The sequence below is a fragment of the Phalacrocorax carbo genome, chromosome 5, assembly GCF_963921805.1.
Source record: "Phalacrocorax carbo chromosome 5, bPhaCar2.1, whole genome shotgun sequence".
Classification (NCBI taxonomy): domain Eukaryota; kingdom Metazoa; phylum Chordata; class Aves; order Suliformes; family Phalacrocoracidae; genus Phalacrocorax; species Phalacrocorax carbo.
In genome coordinates this window covers 14,761,819-14,776,126 of record NC_087517.1, presented here as the reverse complement: position 1 = coordinate 14,776,126, position 14,308 = coordinate 14,761,819, and the positions used below count along the sequence as shown (strand labels likewise).

Sequence of the window (14,308 nt, the reverse complement as noted above, 5' to 3'; positions counted from 1 at the left end):
TCAGGAAGATATTTTAGTAATGTTTCATTATAGTCTCCATTTATTACATCTTATTATAGCATTGAGTCATAAAACCAAGAATACTAGATCCAGCTCCAGGAATGGGAAGAGACAGATGTAGTAATCATCTATGTGAGGATCAGGGATTGCCATTTTTAAGGCTATTTTCCAACAGGGCAGGTTATGGATATAATCAAGTTTAAAATACTGGATGTGGAACTCATTCGGAAAACTTCTCTAAGTATTCCTAGTAATCTTACACATCATAATCACCTCCAAATATCATGAGCTGATAGCTGCATACTAGGAAACAAGGTGGTTTTATGTCTCATTGATGTATTTGCATATTTAATTTATAATATTTTTTTAAATATAGAAGTGTAGTTAAATTCACTGTTTTGTGATATTTAAACAGTATTCTTCTTCCTAGTTCTTTTTCATGGTGTTTGTATCCTGACTGCTTCAGCTATCTGCCCTTCCACGGGGTTTGGTCTGCAATTTAAAAAAATTTTATTAAAAAAAATAGTTACACATTTTTTTCCTGCTAGCTTTGCCATTTTCCATCCTAAATTGCTTATTCCAGGAGCGTGGGCTGCTGCTAACTTGGTGCATGCGTTTCTTTGCTGTCCATCGCTCTGGCTGAAGTGATTGTACAGCGGAGCAGTGACCACAGCTGTCCACCCAGGGGCTCTCCCCTCTGGGTCTCTTCAGTGGCTCACAAGCTGGTCACTGCTATAGCTGGTGGTTGCCATCAACTCCGTTTTCATATTACAGGCCTTAAACTATACCAGTATGTTTACTTAAAGACATTTCTAGCTTGAGCTGCCTGCTCTCTGTTTCTTCACACCAAGGTATGCTGTTCCTAAACCATTCTGTAAAGTGGTCACACTATGATCTAGCTGACTCCTGAATATTAATTATAGTTTATTGTATAATAGAGGGATAGGTATGTTTTTGTGGTTCGTTAAGGTGCATATGGGTATATTGCTGTCATACAGAAACTTTCTAGACTTACGCTCAAAATAATCTCCGAAACCTCATGTAAACATCATGCATATTCTTCAAGCACGTGCATGGCTTGTCATTTTATAAAACTTCCTGTAACTGTGTCACCTGCAAATCAGAGGTCTCCGGGTCAGAAACAATATAGCTGGATGGATTCATGTGACGTTTCAAGTCTGACTGTGGCTTCAGTGTGACACCTGTAGGTCAGATGGGTTTGTATTTGTTGTGAAAAACCATAGGTACTTGATACGAAGCCTTTTCCTATAGTCACGTGGACTCTGAGTGTTTCCCTTGCATCATTTGGAAGTGATGCAGAAGACCTGTCTCTTCTGAAGTACTGTTGTCATTACATCAGTGAATAATCAGCCTTGAGCTGGCAGGAGCTAGCTGGAAGGAGGCTTTTCTCTTGTCTTTGCATTTGCTCACACTCTGACCTGTAAGAAGGCTGTTGCAGTGAAAAGGGAAATGGGTTGAACCTGCTGAAGTAGGATAGGGTAACAAAAAAAAAAAAATCTGTTTTAATTCTAGATCTTTCTTAGCTGCAGACTTCTAGTATATTGGGTATATTTCTTCAGCCTCTCTGAAGCTTAGTTTCCCCGTCTAGAAAACTGGTCAAAACCTGAAAAAAGAGGTCAGATTTACTATGAAAGAACATGCTATGGAAATCCAGTGCATTTATCAGGCTGCCTGTTGTAATATGGTGTGGACAGGTGTTAACTAAGAATAAATTTGAAACTTAAAAATGGGCTTAAAATGAACCATATTGAGCTGTTTGGAGTCTATATTTATAAGTGTATTTGTATTTTTTGCCTTTTTAATATCTTCTTGGGGTGTAATCTAGAGTCTTGGATAGCGAAGATGGAACAGTTACTTTCTTCATGCAAAAAATGAGTGAGCATAGAAAAGGAGGACATTAAGGTTTTAGGTTTAAAATAATTGGCAGTGTTGATGGCATAGTTTCCAAGAACTACTTTTTAAATTAGTATCACTTTAAACTGTGCCAGTAAGTGTTATGGTCTCAAACTAATGAATTTTATCTTGCTGTCCTTGTGTTTCCTGAAATGTTACGTATAGGAGTGAAGAAAAGGAGATACCAGACTTCCTTCACTGTCCTACTTCAGACCCAAAGCAGAGGAAGGGAGCAGCTGAATTTGAGAAGCTTTTTTTTGGAGCACTGTGTATACAGCTCAAGCATAATGAGTATTGACATTTAATTAGATAGCAGTGTCATTTATAATTGGCTTTGCTGTACACTATGATCTTGTTCTTGGGGGAAGGGAGGAACAAGGGAGGGAATTGTCAAATTGTCAAAATAGTTTATTTTTCAGATGAAATAGTAGATCACTACAGTACAGTCAAGCCAGTTTGCTGCGTTTGGGTATACATCCTCCAGCTTTCTCTAACGGATTGGCTACCTCGCTGTGTAGAGTGACCACTCTTTTTTTTTTTTTATGTTGGAAAAACTGAAATTCTGGAAGTGACAGAGCAAGGTGTTTCACCTTCAACCTTTTGTCTCTGCGAGTAATTATGTAATTATAACAGTGAAAATCTTGCTTGATATCGCACAGCAGTTGTTCAAATTTGAACCCCTATCCAAAGAAGTAGATACAAAGCATTATCCAAGGAGTCCTCAAGTAATTTTTAAACTGAGAGTAATTATTAATTTAGGTGTTGAGCCCGTACTGAAATCCTCCAACCCATGAAAATCTCATGTTCATAAAACAAGATGAATTAACAGTTTTAGAAGCTTATCTGAAGTGGGTAGAACATTAATTCTTTCTTACTGGCTCCTGAATAGAAGCTGGTGTTGGAGGAGAGGGGCTAAATTAAACTTTTTTTCTCTCAGCTGTTGAACTTCAGCCCCAAAATTTTCAGAAACTGTCAGATGTACTTTAAGAATTAATGCTTTTTATGTTAGATTTGGCTCTTTATGTGGTTGAGGATTGAGGATGGAAGAGTAGCACATTTGCTGAAATGCAGGTGAGATCATGGACATTTTGGAGGCATGAAGGTGTCGTTCTTTATTGCTCTACTTGAAGGAATTTCTTTTGCTGTTCTATACTTGTTGCATCTGTGAGGGGTTTAATCAAGCATCTTGGAGTGCCTGTAGATAACAAAAGTCTTGAGGGAATGTATAAAAGCAGCTGGAGATCAGATAAGTTTGTACCAGTTTTGCATATGAAGCCTGGAGGCTGCTCAGGGCCAGGCTGTAAAGAAGGGTGTGGGAAGCCGTGACCAAGGAGTGGGTGAGCTTGGAGCCCTAGAGCTGCCAGCCCAATGCAGATACCTGGGCTAATGAGAGGACTGTTTGGTTACCCACCAGTGAAGAGAAGTTGTTGAGGTTTTGGAAGCTACCTGCCTAACTTCCAATGCCAATGTCTCCTTGTATCCAGTGCTCTCTTTTCACAACTCTTCAGTAGTACCGAAGGAATCGTGCTTGTAGTTATATTGTGCAGTTGCTGTAACTCCCAGTTCATCTACAGGAAAAATACGATATCCCTCTTTTCCAGTGGAAGCTTTAGGAAGAGTTTAATAAATGGCCATAAGATAGCTTTCAGAAGTACATTTTTTACCTTAAGCAGAATGAATGTGATTAATTGCTGTATTACAGATTATTAATAAACTTAGAAAAGAAAAACAAGATGTTGATATAGCCCAGAATCATTAATGATGCTGTTGCCTGGCTAGAAGTCTGCTTGAACCTCTGCGCCTGGTGACAACAAAGTGAAATGACCCCAAATTTACACATCAACTTTCAAGAATTATGGATACTTTCCATTGTTTGGTCAGCGAAAAGCAGGAAGAAATGAATGAAATATGAATTGTTGGAACCAGTTCAGGCTTGTAGTGCATGGGTCAATTCACTTAAATGAAAATGCATTTCTGGTCTGATTTTATTTGTAAGGAATGTCCTGAAGCTGTGTGCTACGTCAAAATTGCTGAAAGCTTTCAAAACAAATTTTTGAAAGGTAAAAAGTTTGAACTTCTATTTGTTGGACTGATGTCCAACAAAATAGTGCACAATGCTTAGCACTTTCAAACTGACACTAACATGTTTTTAGTAAATGTATATGAAGATGGGTTCAGTGTTTGAAATGCAGTAGGTTCTATTACTCTGTTTAAACTTAATTTTTTTTGTAGTTCTAATAGCTTTTTTCCTCCTATGTGAAATGACAGGATAATTTTAGGAACCATGGGGTCTGTAATCTATTCAAGCTACATCATATTTCAAGAATGTGGATTTTCTATGTGTCTGGCCTACTTTTCCACCTCTTGTAGCAAATTTGTGTACTATGTTGGACCCAAATCAGCAGGTGGGCTAGAGTGGAAATACATGCCTCTTGGGTTGCTAAAGTACCAGCTTCTAAACAAAAGGAAATCTGGCAGTGCATTAGCTTCTTAGCTGCTTTAGATTAGCTATGAAAAATGAAATTTCTCATGTCCTTTCAAGCACGGTACAGTATGCACATGTGCAAAAGTGGTAGTGTTTGTATACAGTACATGATGCAAACTCTTCTAAAGAACTCTTCAAGTCAGCGAATCAGTTGCACTCTTGGATAAATTAAATTTCAGTTAATTACCTTCTTAACCAACTGCTTATTTGCTGAGCTGCTTAAAATCGGTTAGGTGATTGTAAGCCCAAGCAAATTGTCATTTTACTGTATACTTTTATGTAAAAGTATAGAGGATGCCGAGAAGTCACTTGTGAAGCTTCTGTATGCTCTTTAACGCCCTAACCAAGCCAGTATCGCAGGAATGTTCTGCCCTTTGATAGGGAACACTCCCTCGAATTGCTTCATCGCTTGATACCTGAGCTCAGGCAGGAAGCATACAACTTTACTCCCTCCACAGACCTGAGAGGTAAGTGGAGTTTCAGTGCACAAGTTCTGTCCTCCTCCAGTTGCTGTAGCAGCACATGCTTTGGATTATTAATTCAAGTGTCTAAATATTACATGCTTAGCGGAAGACACTGAAATATTATAAGCAGAAACCTTCATATGCAAAGATTAATCTGATTTAAAATCAATTTAAATAATCCACTTGCATATATAGAAAGTTCTTAACATAAGTGCCCGTGGTGCTGTCCATGACACAGATATATATGCACACACAGTAATACCATGCTTAAGTTAACCTGCGGCTTCAACCAGTTGTTCTCAAACTTTTTTTGGTTGAATCTCACCTTTTCTATTTACTCCTATTTCTTTGGGACTGCAGATTTTACTTTGGAGCTTGTAGTTAGTCCTTTATTTGTTCCATACTAACTTTAGCTAAACATATTCTTGTTTCAGAAGTTTGTGACCACCATAGCTGAATTTTTATCAGTTTTGTCATTTTTATACATTAGTATTTGCTGGGAAATGATTTATAACCTCAAGCAATGGCTAGCCATCTCAGTATTTTGCTATTATGTTTTCAAAACGTACAGCAAGCGTGGCAATACCTGGTCAGGAGAAATAATATTGTCTGTGTTCTTGGTGCATGTACTTCTGGAAGAAAGGATTAGAAAAGATGATATGGAACCAGTTCAGAGCCAATTATATTCTAAAACAAGTGTGTCACAGTAAAACCAGTAATTGCAGGGTCTGTGCTAAACAACTGTGTTCTTCTTGTATGTACGTATGCTGATAGAGGTGTAAATATGGGTTGTATATGCATGATTGGCCACAAAGCAGTTATATGTAATAGCCCTGGCAGATCTTAGGAGTAGTATTTTTGAGAGAGCGTGTGATGTTGAAGGTGTTCTAACATAATCTCTGCATGCTTCTATAGTTTCTTTGCTGACATATGGGGAAAGAAAAACTTTGAATGTGGTATGCAGAACGTAGCCTGTCTTTTGTCACCTTCCTCTCTTCTACTTTCATGGCTGTTATGTTTCCACCTTGTAGAAGTATTTAAGGATTTCAGTTATTACACTTAGTTGTAAAACTGTATTCTTTAGTTGCAAAAGCCTCTTAGTTTCATGGAAGAAACTTGTCTAATACAAGATGGCGGTTCAGGCTACTACGTTTTTTATGTGGGACATGGAATACAAGGCTTCATTGCCTAACATGAAAGTTGGAAATTTTTCGTTTCCCATGTCCATGAAGAAAACATTAATGAATGACTGATGTCCAGCATAGTGTGAATATGAGCTCTTCACCAGGAAGATGTTAAACTTCAGCATGTGGAACAGTGTGTGAGAAATATCTTTGTATGTGTGTCCTATTCCTTCCTTCCTTCCTTAGAGAGAGTGAGAAGACATTGCCGTTCACGCCTGCAAGCTAGATGAACTGTTGTTCTGACCTAATTCTGTCCTGTTTCCTTAGTGAACTCATTATACAGTGCCTTCTTTTTTCTGAATTTGATCGTTTCATTTATGTACATAAAGACCGGAATCACTGTCAGTGTTTTTGGTTGGTTAGAGAGATGATCAACTGTGTTACAGCAAGAACCTTGCTGGGTCTGCAGGTTGGGTCTGTCAAAGCACACGGTGAATGGTTACTTGCTATTGAAGGATTTTGAAGACCACTGAGTGCAGATTTTCCCCTTGCTCATGCCTAGGAATTTGTTGCTGTGTTTGAAACACAGAACTTTTCCGTCTAGTTTAAGGCAGAGATGAGGAAAGAAGAAATATTGTCAGTCTTGATCAGCAAATTTTTATGGAGGAGAGGACAGGAGGGAAAGGAGAGATCTGCCTTTTTGTTCCCTCAAATCATGATGTTTTCTGTCCTTTAACGAGTCTTTTCTGCTACAGAATTGTGAATTGTTGAGTTAGACCCTCCGAGGTCACTACCGAATAGTTTCGTGAGGACCGCAATACTTATTTGGAGGCTGAACAGCCCTACTTTGTGCACTGGTGTTTGTATTCGTGGGAAAGGACTCTGAGATAGCCTTTGCTGTGTCTTTGATTTGTCACTTACGCAAATCCTTGTAAAATATGCCTGTCAAAGGGGTGTGTTTGGGCTATGGATGAACTGTTTTTGATCAAATTACATGCTTTCTGAAACCTTTGATTCAGCTCACAGGCAAATACCACTCTAAAGTCTTGGCTATTAGCTACTGGTTGTGCAGCTGTACTGATAAAGGTGCTGATCTTTATGCTGTTACGGCTAGTAAGGTGATTGACTTTTTGAGTGTGTATGTGACGCAAAATATTGTTTGCGAAATGTTTTGTTGGTTCAGATCACTGGTATGGAGGGTCAGTTTTCTGCTCTTCTCTGCTAAAGGTTTTCTTCTGCCTTTTGTTTTTGAGACTTGTAGAAGGCCTAGTGGAAGCAGCCTCTTCATGAGGAGTTGTCAGAGGTGTACTTTCTTCTTTGGCATTACTTTAGTGTTTTAATGTTTGTGGCACAATTTTTCATTATTTTATCATTAAGAGGAATTAATGGGTTTAGCTTGCAACTGGTGGGTTTATCTGGTATCTTTATCCTTTCTCAGTTTGTCATGCTGGTTTAGCAAAATAAAAACAAACTTTCTGTAATTCTGCATGAATAGAGCATTGCAATTCTGAAGCCAGAGTGACTGAGTAGCCAAAAAAAGTGCCATCTGGTAAGGAAACAAGTACTTCTTAATCTGAAAGTGCTGGTTAAGTCAAAACTGAAACATCTTGCAAGGATGGATTATCATCAGAAAGACTGTTTTTTTTGTGAATGTCTGAGATGTGTGGTTGTGCTGAAAGAGCAGAGATGTACTCTAGAAAAGCAAAATATCTCAGGGATTTTTAGGGCAGTTTCTCAGGAGGTTAGCTGCAAGTGGTGGGAGGAAGGTTGAACTGCAAATTCCTGGCCCTTCTTGATACCGGCAGCTTGGAAAGTCTTCCACTTTCCCACGAAATTATCTTTTTTTTTTTTAAAATGATGATGCACGCCCACCCCTCTCAAAACAGGAAGCAAACATGTAAACATGTCTTCATGATTCTTCACAGAATAAGGAAAATCAATCATGTTATATTCAGTTTTTAGAATATCTTTCTTTTACTACTATTTAAGATATCTTAATTTTCTATCTCAATATATTCTCAAGTTATGAAACTTTTGGTTTGCTTACGCCCTTGTCAAAGGATGTAGAAATAGTTTGAGTGTGTAATTAAGTGAATCACAAGCCCTGATCTCGCAAAGTACTTAAAGTAACTAGTATCATTGGATAGGGCTATAATAGCATCAGGTGTGCACGTAAGTACTTTGCTGGACTGGACTTGTGGGATAATCATTACAGTCTTAGTTTTGAAAAGTGAAAGTCACATTGCAATTCTTGCATTTTATTTATCAGCACTTAGCACAGGGTGTAGACTCATGTTGGTCACGGTTTCTCATTTGGAGAATAACAGTTGTTTGTGCTTCCAAACTCAATACGTAAATCCCGTCAAATTGACAGAAGATTCAGTAGTTTGACCGTCCTTTATCTATTCATCTTGTAATTTAAATAAAACAATGCTAATAGTGTTGTTACCATTGTTTATACTCATGTCTAACTATTATACAGTGAATGCATAAGCTTTGCAGAGTAATGCATCAAAATCTTTGTGTATCTTTTCTGCATATTTTTTTTCTCTATAAAGCTTTTTGGTGTAAGCTTTTTTGCTGTTTTGCACTGAAATTAATTACTTAATTCCCTCTACTCTTGGAAGCCTAGTAGCCAGCAATTACAATGCTTTTTGAAGTGTAAATGCTGTTCTGAATCTTTTAAAAAAAAAAAAAAAAAAAAAAACAAAAAAACACCCTCAAAACCCTACAAAAATCAAACAAACAACAATAAAAAACCCAAACTAAAACCAATACAAAACCCACAAAACAACCTTAGAATGGGGAGGGAGTGGACAATGGGTAGAAAGTAGAGGACTGTGTAATTTGGAATAAGGTTGTAATTTGACAGACTTCATTTTCAATGATCTTAAGGGTCTTTTCCAACCTTAATGGTTCTATGATTCTATGATTTCATTATTGGATACCATGAACTTAGTACTCATTTTTCTTGTCTGTGAAGTTTTTTAACAGTGGACTTGCTGTGTGTTGACCTTTCTTTGATGTATGACATTCTTGCATTTGCACATTTTGATCTTTTTAAATTTTTTTTTGTTTTGTCTGAAGACCGTGTGTGGACAGTAATGACCGCACGTTTCCGATTGCCTGCTGGCAGAACCTACAATGTACGAGCATCTGAGCTGGCACGAGACAGGCAGCATACGGAGGTGGTCTGCAACGTTCTTCTCCTGGATAACACTGTACAAGCTTTCAGAGTTAATGTAAGTAACTCCCTTATTGCAAATCAATATCACTAAGCTTGCTGTCCTTCGCTGGACTTGTATGGCTAGAGTTTGACTTTCAAAACAGCATTAAGTACAGAATACAAGGATGCTGTGCTTTAGCCCCATACTAGCTACTCTGAAGAAAATTAACTCTATCCCAGCTGAAACCAGGACAAAGGGGAAGTTGTCTTCAGGCAGGCATGCTTGTACATGTACATGCGAAGTCATGGTGAGCTTAGTCATTCTGGCATCCTCTATAGTACTAACAGATCTTAATTTCAAAATTGAATATATAAAGCTTAGTTTATTTCTAGTAACTTTCTTCATGGGCTAAAATTGTACAGTGGAAGTGCAGACCAGTTTTGCCACTGAGTTGAATGAGAAGTGAGCTTTTGTTTTACTCTGTTCTGGTTTTGCGTTTTGAACGTGAGTAAGGTGTAATGGTAACTCTTCTCTTGACTGTGTAGCTAACTATGTTCAGTCACATGTATGTTTATATTTGGTTACAGCTATCATCTTAAAATGTCTCTTTGCTTTTTGATTTTTCTCAGATTATATTCACCACTTTCTAATGCACTAATGGTGGTGGCAGGAAAGAAAATAGGAAGGTCGTTGCTGAATGCTGAGGACCGTTACTGGGAAAAGTGAATAACTTACATGTAAAAGCCTGGAATTTCAAATAGGTTACTCATCAGATTTTCTTATCTGTAAGCCTTGATAAGGAGTTAAAATGAAAATGTTTGATTTTGTGCATATGTTCACACAAGCACAACCATTGATTTTGATTTCTTAAGGAAAAAGCCCCACAAACAACAGGCAAGGACCTCACAAGAAAACATTAAAGCATTTGAAGTGTTCTTTGTGTCAGAAGAACCAGAACTCAACAGGAAAGAAGCTGTGGAGTGTCCTGGAACAGGAGAACTCAGCTTTTACTTTGTAAGCTATAGAATTGATGACTTATGTGGAGAAAGGTTGAATAATGTAGTGGTAAAAGTTACAGGTGGCATGACTAGTGAAGTTTTTCAAGAGAAAATTAAACTTCAGTGATTGGAGTGAAGGAGTAGCTCAATATCAAATAAGACTGTGGGACCAGCTGGGAAGGGAGGGAGAAATTGGAAGCAGTTCTCAAATCTGTGTGAACAAGTTTAATTTGGACTGTTTGAAAAAGTTGTGATGCTCAGTAATTTTGTTGGATTCTGGTATCCAGTGTTTAGTGAGGATATTGATAAATTTTAATGTTTTAGGGAAGATTTTTGAGAGTGATTACACTTCTCTGTTCTGTAATCAGGTAGTTAGAGTCTGTGCAGCCTGCAGCTGCCTATCACAGGTGTAGAAATCTGTTATCTAGCAAGAACTTGCAAGGATCCAGTGTCGAGTGGTTTAAGTTTTAGAGGTAGACTTGGTGGTTATTTGCTTTAGATTTTTCAATTAAGATGGAAGGTTTTGGGATGTTCTCTTAAGGCATTTTTGTAGTTCAGGCAGGAGCTGTTTAACTTTTTGGGACTTCTGAGTAGTAAAGGGTGCAAATTTTGGATGATGGAGCTGGAGGAGGCATGACCAAAGACTTCAGTTTATCAACATCAAGCCTCGTCTCTCTTCTGGGATAATTTCTGCAATGTACTTCTTCCCTTTTTCTCTGCAATATTTCACTATCTCTTACCTTCTCATCCTTGCTAACAGGTCTATACTGCCTGACAAAAGCAGTATGTACAGAGTGTAGTTGGAGACAAAACAATCAAAGTGCATGAGAAATTGTAAATGTTGTGTTCTCCACATTAAGATGTGTGAATTTTGCATTAAAATATCTCTTGCAGTTTTTTGTTTGTTTATAAGAGTTGGCTAAAATAAGGAATAATTGTACAATAGGTATGGGAGGTTATGCTTCTTTGTGATCTAGGTGTTCAAAAGCTGTATGTTGTCAGAGAATGCTAGTGCCTGTCTAGACTACAATCACTGGCTGTAAATCCTCAAATATCTATTCTGTCTCTCCCAGGACAAATTTCTGTAGTATGTTCTCACCACCTCCCTAGTGTACTAAATGTTTTAGTTGCTCAGATCACGCTTTACTGCTTATGTAGATCAGCCTGCAAGTTTGTCTATTAAAACTGAGTTTAGGGAATAAAAAGTCCCTTAGTGCTCAACATTTTGATCTTGGGTCTTAGCCTTAATCTGTTTTTTCAAAAATAGGGAATAATAAAGTATTCAGTCATAGCAAATATATGCTAAAGTACATGGTATACAGGTTTTCAGGGTTTATAGCTGTATTTTACTTTATTGTGGTTGACAAAATACTTCGCAACAAATATTTATGGAATTGTTTTCAAAATAGGAAGGAGAAAGATAACATCAAATTAGCAAGGTTTTTTATCCTGATTGCTATAGGTATTCTGTATGCTAATGCTTATAAAGCTTAATTGTCTGGAGTATGCAGTGCTGTACTAATAAAAATGTGCTCAAATGCTCTTTCTTCTCCAACAGAAAAGTACTGATCACGGACAATGTCTCTTGATAATTTATGTGACATGTTCTAAGTTCACATTTCAACCAGCCTTTTCCATTGATTTGCTGCAAAGCAGGCATTCTTTGTGCTGAGCCTTACCTTGTATAGAACGTAACAAATCAAATCAAATAACCCCTGTGGATTTTAGCCAGACAAAGGTTATTTTGGTTGTAGGCAGAGGAATCTGTTGGACCTAACCTGTGCATAAGTTTGAAGAGTAGAAATCATTTCTATAAAATGCTCTACTTACCAAATGAAGAAATCCTCCTACTTTGACCCTGAAAAGCATACTTCATAGAAAGCGTAGCTGGAAGAAGTAAGGCTGACTTGAGTTAATAATGTGATCAGGATGATTTGCATTACTGTAAACCTGCTTCTTCAAGATCAAATTGCTTTAATTTGTTTTAATTAATTGTTTAAATACCTTAAATAGTATCTTTTCCATGCAAGCTGGCTTAATTGTGTTCCCTGAAAGCCAGTAGACTAAACTTGCAGGAAAAGTAAGTCATGGTAGATGGGATGAGTTGGGATGGGATGAGTTCCAAGAGCAAAGCTAGTGGGTAAGTGGTCATGGACAAGTGCTTAAATTTGGAGTCTTTATTATCTCAGAATTCTCCCCAAAGTTAATAAGTTTACACTCTAGTAGAAGTAAAATCTAAAGTAACCCAAACCAAAACACCCCACACCAACCCCCTTAAATTCTAGAAATGAAAATTTTCAATAGTTTAATCAGCATTACTTAGTATCTTCCCTTTTTTTTACCAAAAAAATAAATAGCCTGCTTGGAAACTTTTTTTAAAAACAAGTTAACTTTTTGGAAAGCTCACGTAAGCTGTGGAATAAAAGGAGACAGTAGTGCAGCGCTGGTTGTTTGGGGATGCGATTGCTCGAGTTGCAGTACGAGTGTTATGGTGAGCTGTGAGAGGAGAGGTGCCAGTGTTGTTGTTAGTGAGGGAGCAGTGGCAGCCTCCCACGGACCTGTGAGCAGCAGAGCTGCTGACCCCCTCCAGGACAGCTGTAATCCCATTCCTCTGTCATCAGAAGTCCACATTTGTTTGGACAGGCATGGCAGCAATATCTCCTGGTGTGTGCTGTAGATGGAGCCAGTTCTGTTGGCCAGCAGCAAAACCGCAATGTCAGTAGTATAAGGATTGTGGTGGTAACTGGTAAGCAGGTGTTAAACCTATGTAATTGCTGATGTTTTCCTAAATTTTCAAACATGGGTGTTTGTAAACAGCTAATAATCATTTTGCAGTTGGAAATTAATGGGTATATATATAGTGGTATTTGATGTTAGTCACTAGATGACAGATACTTCAGAGTGCAGTTAATACATCGATGTCTAGTGTTGATGTCAAATTTGTTCTGAAAGGCCAAAACTTGTCAGACATTTTGCCTCCAGCAATGACTAATAAGTGTGCATAACATTCTAATATTCCAATTCAGAAAAAAATGTTAATATGTTTTGTATCTAACTACTGCACTTTTATGTTAGATAGTTCCCATTTTTCATATATTTTTCCATTATATCCTGTTCTAAGAGGCAATATTAATGTTTAACTTTATCTGTAGGAATAAACCAAGCTTCATTGTATGCTAATCACAGTTATTGTTTTTGCCTTTTTATTTTAAAATAGCAGAAGCAGATGCTTGTTATACTTTTTATAATTTATAGCAGCTATTCAGTGGTATGATAGTATTACAAATATTTTGGACCTTTCACCACAAGCAGGATTGTGACCTTCACCTGCTCTGGCAAGCTACAGCATCATTATATAAATATCATAGATGGGTTAAATTGAGGTCTGGTTTTACTAGATGCTTATCTTTATTTTGCGCTGGGAGTAAAACATTGTGATCATAACAAATGCTTCATGTTGAAACTAGTTTTTGCTTACCAAATTTCCTGCTCTATTGCAGGAGAAATATGTTCCTTGAGGTCGTGAAATGACGTTCTGTACTAGTAAATTCAGGCTGATCAGCAAGTTCTAAGCTTTCTCATTAGGAAACATCTAGTCAGATATTTAAGAAAGAGTATAAATTCTCATGTTTGGATTGGAAAAAAAGCTACAGAGTGGATATCTGCATGTTATTTGAAGAAGTAACATATCAGCATATCAGCCATGGTAAATGTAAGCCTAGATTGGGTTCCAAATGTCTCCCATTTTCTGATAGTTACTGTCACAAGTTCTTAGTTCAAGTTCTGATTTAAATCTACATGGGGAAAAATGCCAAGAAGCAATTAGTGTTGCTATGTAATTTTAAAATTAGTTTTATTTGCTGAAAAAAAATTTACTGATTACTGGTTTATTTCAGAATATATCAGAAAGTACTAATTTAGTAAAAATGAAAGTGGCTATTTTTGGATTGTACTTAAAAATTGCCTTATGCGTTTATACTGTTGTGTGTTTATTATGTTAACATCTGGGTTTTTTCTTTGCTTGCCCTTAGTTATCGGAAAGTTAATTTTTAGGAGTTAACTTTTTAAGTGGTGTTCCTACTGGTGCACATTTCGTTAAACATAAATCTTCTCTGTATGATTTTTTTTTTTAAATCAGATATTTCAAAGTGATTAT

General features: G+C 37.3%; 1 protein-coding gene across 5 annotated transcripts in view; it reads left to right on the top strand.

Annotated features, from left to right (window-relative positions):
- The window catches only part of PTPN4 (protein tyrosine phosphatase non-receptor type 4), a 175,964-nt gene that overhangs the window by 32,696 nt on the left and 128,960 nt on the right, over window positions 1–14,308 (top strand). For 3 of the 5 annotated variants that reach the window (XM_064451254.1, XM_064451252.1, XM_064451255.1), the window contains exons 2-3: window positions 9,075–9,229; window positions 10,027–10,168. In XM_064451254.1, coding sequence (XP_064307324.1) covers window positions 9,132–9,229; window positions 10,027–10,168 — 240 coding nt within the window. In that variant the 5' untranslated portion in view covers window positions 9,075–9,131. The remainder of the gene's footprint in view (window positions 1–9,074; window positions 9,230–10,026; window positions 10,169–14,308) is intronic. The other 2 variants (XM_064451253.1, XM_064451256.1) reach the window with 1 other exon arrangement.